The sequence below is a fragment of the Corvus kubaryi genome, unplaced genomic scaffold (genome assembly GCF_017639235.1).
Source record: "Corvus kubaryi isolate FWS band 111438036 unplaced genomic scaffold, C.kubaryi_AGA036_p1.0 130, whole genome shotgun sequence".
Classification (NCBI taxonomy): Eukaryota; Metazoa; Chordata; class Aves; order Passeriformes; family Corvidae; genus Corvus; species Corvus kubaryi.
The window spans coordinates 4,384,888-4,390,887 of NW_024580665.1; the positions used below are offsets into that span (position 1 = coordinate 4,384,888).

The 6,000-nt window shown below is 40.6% G+C and overlaps 1 protein-coding gene across 2 annotated transcripts in view; it reads right to left on the bottom strand.

Moving 5' to 3' along the window:
- AMMECR1 (AMMECR nuclear protein 1) overlaps positions 1-4,321 on the bottom strand; it is a 99,588-nt gene extending 95,267 nt beyond the window's left edge. Inside the window, exon 1 of one of the 2 annotated variants that reach the window (XM_042029084.1) lies at positions 4,123-4,309. In XM_042029084.1, the coding sequence (XP_041885018.1) occupies positions 4,123-4,294 (172 nt within the window). In that variant the 5' untranslated portion in view covers positions 4,295-4,309. Of the gene's footprint in view, positions 1-4,122 lie in introns of both variants that reach the window. The other variant, XM_042029089.1, reaches the window with a different exon arrangement.
- Between the last annotated feature and the right edge of the window lie 1,679 nt (positions 4,322-6,000).

The following is a 6,000-nucleotide window of genomic DNA, read 5'->3' on the forward strand; positions in this document are numbered from 1 at the left end:
CTGGAGCAATAAGAATGTTGCAGCAACTTGCAAAAACAGGCAGTGCTTTTGGCATTTGATCATTCTTCATAATAAAAACCCGATAATTAGGTTTCTTGCTCCCATCTCACTGCTTCAGTGTATTCTCCTAATTCTAATTGCTATATTTGATTTATATCTGTTTGTTCTTGGGCCAACATTGTCATACATCTTAAATAATTAATTTCCATGATGATATCTTTACCAATAGCCTTCATACTCCTGCCTCATTGTTACGATATACATTGCTCTTTCTGCATTGTGAGTGACAAAGGCTAGATAGTATTTCAAATAGGCACTCACCCATACTTATAGGATGCCATCAGTGCTGTACTGTCTCTATTGTCTCTATCTTTAGTGGTGTATTGTAATATGTTACACTATTACCTCGATGATCTTAGAGGTCTCTTCCAACCTGGTGATTCTGTGATTCTATGTTTTTGTCTTTTTCTCAGCTCTTTTACACTCGGAATGTTGGATGGAAGCAGCTGCACTTCTGTTTGTCTACCTGTCTCTTTGCACACTCCTCCAGTATGTCTGTTATCTCTCCATTCCTCTGGTATTTCCACTCAGCTGTCCAGGCCCTGTAGCCCCTCTCTGATCCTTCCCAGGTAGCCCTTACTACTTCCCGGTGCTTCTCTAACTGTTATCAGAGGCTGAGGTCGAGGTTGAAATGAGATCCAGAAATGGGCCAAGGCCTACTCCTGCTGTGGGATGATGTGGGAATAAGTGGAGGTGGGAGGATCCAAGAGAAACAGGCTGCAGAGCATTTTCATCCTGCTGTTGCCATCTGGGAGAGGGCTGGGGAGTACTGGTGCTGCCAGGGCTCAGCAGCTTCAGGGAAGACAATGCCCAGCTGCTCGGACTCGCCAAGTGCGTGCCTCCTGCCTCCTCACACACAAGTCTGCAGCCTGTCACCTCGGCCCCCTTGTTTGCTTACTCCTGCCTCCAATGAGACCTTAATTTCCTACTACATTTTCTCTCATTTCTGCAACTCTGTGATATTCCTCCTCTAAACTGATGCTGCCTCCCAACATACACCAGCACACCGCTAAATTTGTCAGTTTTTTGTTGCAGAGCCCTGCTCTGTATGCGTATTAAAATTCAGACACAGTCCTTGAAGAATTTTTACTATTCACTTTTTGTTGATGATTCCTCTTTCAACACAGTCCCTCAACTGGATTTAATAGAATTAATCTGGTGCAAAGTGACAGCCAGGAAAAATAAAACTGTCCCTTCAATTTTAATGAAGGGCTCAGCCATCTGATCGGGTTGTTGCAGTGTAGTAAGTTACTGCATGTCAATGGAGCCATTGAAACTATGGGTGCTTTTAGCCTAGCCAGTTGCAGAGTAGTACAGGACCAATTAACCTTTTTTAAACTGATTTTTAAGCTAAAATTGTAAACTTAAAAAAACCCAAGTAAGCCAAATGGAATATAACTGGCCAGTTACCATGGCTATGTTCATGTATAGTATCTTATTGCAGCTTTCGTGTGTGTCTGAGGATGTCACTAAAATTAGAGGGACCGACTTCCGTGATATTCTGAGGAATAATCAAGTTTTTGACTCATGTTCTGAGTCTAGAACAAGTTCTACTTTACATCAGCATGGGTTCCAGTTCAGCCATTGCCATTATTGATATCCATTAGCCCTTTTTATATTCTGGTTTCTAGGCAAGGATCATCAAGCATGAGTTATGAAGTGCCTGGCATCATAGCCACTGCTGAATTATAAATTAGTCATTTATAGAGTCAATTAATCTTCAGTGTCTTGTGTGTGACTGATTTAGTATATATGCACACCAAAAAATGAGTATATTAACATGGCATGAGTATATGCTCAGTTGGGAAGGTCTGGAGAGTTGCTAATATCCATAGTCTATATTCCTCCTCTAAAAAAGATGAGGTTTTCAATTTCCAGAGAGCTCCTGTGTGCAACAGTTTGTTTTAAAAATAAACAGTTATATATGGCATCTGTTTTTTCATTATTCAGATTATTTCCTTTCTGCACATTTTGTGAAACAACATGCATTGTCTTTCTAATGATAATTTTTATCAATGGCACAATTTAGGACAACATTTTCTAAAATGAGCCCTAACAAGCACTATTTGAATGGTTGTCTGTACAGGTATAATCCCTGTACTGCGTTTATCTCACTGAATTCCCCAAACACTCAAATCTGCACAGACCTGTCCTGTTGGTAAAACTTCCTTCACCTGACTTCTATTTGTGCTGAGAGCAACACTGGGTTTTTTGAGAGAAAAATGTGTGATCTAGCTTTACATGTGTGCTCTGTAACTTGTCTAATGACATAACAGTTTCTCTGTTAACAGTAAATAATCTTTCTTCCTGTGGTCCCTGGGAAATGTGTTGAGTCTCAAGATTTCAAGCAATCTGAGTACTAACATTTGGGATTGGGTATAAAATTGAACTAAGGATTAAAGGATTGCTGCCTATTTATCATTCAGCTAATTTAGTATCAGTGACTTCAGTGAAACTGAGGCAGACTCACCAGCTGGATGAGAGAGCCAGGCTCAGGTATCAGCCTTATGTTCAAAAGCAACATTGAGAACATCATAGAAATTGCCTCAAAATTGTTAAGAGACTTTCAGAAATAAAAATACCACCTTCAGAGCCTGATCCTAAATCTACTGATACCAGTTGAAGTTTTCACTTTTTGCTTCTAGTTGTCTAAGTCATTACATCCTACATGTTTGTTTGGGTTTTTTTATTTCTTTGCATATCGACACCAGAACTTTTCCCACACTGAAAATTAAAGCTTAAAGACCTTAATTCCATTCATATGCACATATAGCATTTCTCCCATCCCTCCATCGGTTTTATAAATCACTTAAGAAACATCTGCAAACTAGAAACTGAGCTAATACGTTTAGTACTTAAACTAATAAATACTAAATAAGCTAAAGAACTGTTTCGAAGATTGTGCTAACTTTTGTTTCTGTTGCAGACTGCAATGTCTAAGCATTTTGATAGGAAGTAGTGTGGGTTTGCAATTGCTCACTATGCTCCTGTCTGTCCTGGCAGCAGACACAGGTAGTTTTGATTGCTTAGTCTGTCTGAAGGCCGCCTACCTCTAGTGCAAAGTCAGCCTTTCTAAAACCTCCCCTAACAGGACAACAAACACTAAGTTGCAATCAAATATGTGGATGGTGTACATTAAACCCTCAGGGGAAGTCTCTGCAGTCATCATATTACTGCACATGAAAGCATAGAGCTATTCCATTTTTCCTAAGGAGCCTGAAATAAAAGGACCAAAAGAATCCCTTTTCCACTTTCTTTTACCAGAGATTCACAGAATTTGGCTTGTACATTGATTGTACAAGACATGAACTGTGTGTATAAGTAAAATGTCCCCAAGGATTGTTAAACTATTTTTACAAGCACTTTAATAAATGAGTATGTCCTATAAATTTGAAATTTCACCGTTCTTGCAGAGGTTACTTGGTGCATTTCTTGGTGAGCAAATAAAATAACTGCATGATAAAACCTTGTCATTTTTAGTACAGCTCTGTCTGCTGCATTGGTTTTGTGCTGTCAATCCCTTTGTAGTGTTAGTGTACTGCTCAGTACTTGCAGCCTCAAGGTATTTGAGCAGAGCCAGTACACAAGACAGGAAAGCAATGTATGAAACCGTAAATCAGCAGGAGCAGGGCGTTTTTATAATATTTCTATCTACTGTACATGAACCATTCCCTGATTTGAATAATTTGCTGAGCTAAAATAACAAAATTAACAATATACCTTCAACAGGGAAGATCCGGCAGTAAAAATATCTACAGTTTCAATCAGGATTGCAAATTACAGATGTCCAAAAGATAATAAAACATAAAGAAAAATCCCCGACCCCTGAAACTGATCAAAATTAGTGTCAGTCATTGATTTCTAGAACACACAAAGAGACGGTGAGTATAAATGTGTTACTTACAAGTGCTGAGGATTTTAGGGAATGAAAATGGAGACCAGGAGCTGGAGACTGCCTGCCATGCCAGCAGTGTTGATTTGGAAGCAATGGACACAAATAAACGTTCAGCAAAGCTTAAAAAGCTGCAATGCAAGGCTAGCCAAAAGTGTCCATGTCCTTACCGTGCTGTGGCTGGCAGGCAATCCGTGTCTGGGAGCCTTCAGTCCCTCTAATCAGGCTCCGGGGATTTTGTTTGCAAGAAAGATTGTCCTTTAAGTGATGAGTGCAGGAAAACAGAGAAATAAAGAGAAATGAGCAAATTGTACAAGGCAAATAGCTGCAGGTCTTTAGCATGCTCCCTGCGTTTTCCTGAGCTGCATCTGCAGTAGAGAAAATATCCCAAAAATAGCTCAGGCTGCCAATGACTTGCTGAAACCTGAGAAAGAATTGCTGAATTTAAAGATCTGGGTTGCTGTGGGTGTATGATTAAAGTGAGAAATTGCTGGCAGGAAGAACCTAGGATGAAACCACATGCTTAAGGAGTAACTTGTGAGTTCACTGATATCAGAACATGAGCTGACCTCTGATTTCCCCCTCCTCCACCCAATGCCAGTTAACCCTTAAGAGTTCATAGTGGAAGAAAATTCTTCAATAAAAGGTGGAAAAGGAAATATGATCCAAAAATAAAGTTCTTTCACCTGTAATGGTAGTGACAATATTTTATAGCAGTGCCCTATTTCCTAAATTTCAAAGCAGTCAGAGAAGCTGATGTTTTGCAGATCTCTGACTTCTGGAAAGCTCAGTCTGGTGTAGAGTCCATGCTAAATACTCACTTTAAACTGTTTGTGGTCCCACAGAGTGAAAGGAATTTCAGGTAAAGTTTTGAGGGAAGGAGGGAGGTGGGAAGGAGGGAGCTAGGTAGGAAAGAAGGGAGGAAGGGGAAGGAGAGGGCGAAGGGCAAGGGCAAGGGCAAGGGGAAGGAAAGGTAAGGGGGGAAAGGGGAGCAAGGGAGGGAGGGAGGGAGGAAGGAAGGAAAGGAAGGAAAGGAAGGAAGGAAAACATAACATTTAGGAACTTTTCTGCAAACTCTGACTTATGAACAAAATAAGGAGTTGCCAGAGTGGCACAGTCTTGGAGAAGACACTCATCTCTATATGGTGCCCAGAACAAATTACAGTAGCTACTCCAGATTCTGGTCTGTAAGTGCTCCCTGTGGATCCCTTGTGCTTACACAGGTCACCAGAGCGAAGTGTACTTTAGCCAAGTCCTCGGCTTTCTCCCTGGCACTTTTTAATGGTGCTTCCTTGATTTAGAAGAGAACAAGAGGCAGTTGGCACAAAGCGGGGTAGGTTGGCTTGACATCAGTTAAGTTTCCCAAGCAGTGCCAAAAGTAATCCTCAGTAACCTATTTAGGCCAGTTTTAAAGCTGCCAGAGCATGGATTAGGAGCTAGTCCCCAGTTTTCTTTGTACTGACACTGAAAAGGGAAAAGGTTTCAGTGCTGTAACTGGGTTAGATTCAAGCCACATGGGACTGGATTATGAGAAGGTGCTTCTTTGGAAAGCAGTTGTGTGTCTGAGAAAAGAGCTGAATATCACCATTAATTCAGGATGTGCTTTTGGTTTAACATCAGGTTTTTAATACATGTGAAAGAATAGTGGCATCACAGGGAGAACAAAATATTTACTGTGCTTCAACCATAATGGTGTGCGATCACTTAATCATTCTGGTAGGACTGTCTGCTTGATGCAACGAAGCTGTGCTTCTTAAGGGGTGTCTGAGCACTTTATCTTGAAGATGCCATGAATATGTGAATGTATTTCATATATACTGGTAGCTGTAGTTCCACACTCGTAGTGGCATTCTCTGGGGCTGAGGATTTAAGCATTTGTCCTGTGACAATAAATAGCCATTTAAGTTGTACATGTACAAGGGCAGCTGAGAGTGCCCAACTATGAACATCCCTTTTGGAGGTGCTTTGGAGAAGAAGGCCTATTATCACGTCTTTTCACCTGTCTTCAATTCTAACTGTTTCAATCATAAATGTTGTCCTAGAAGCTA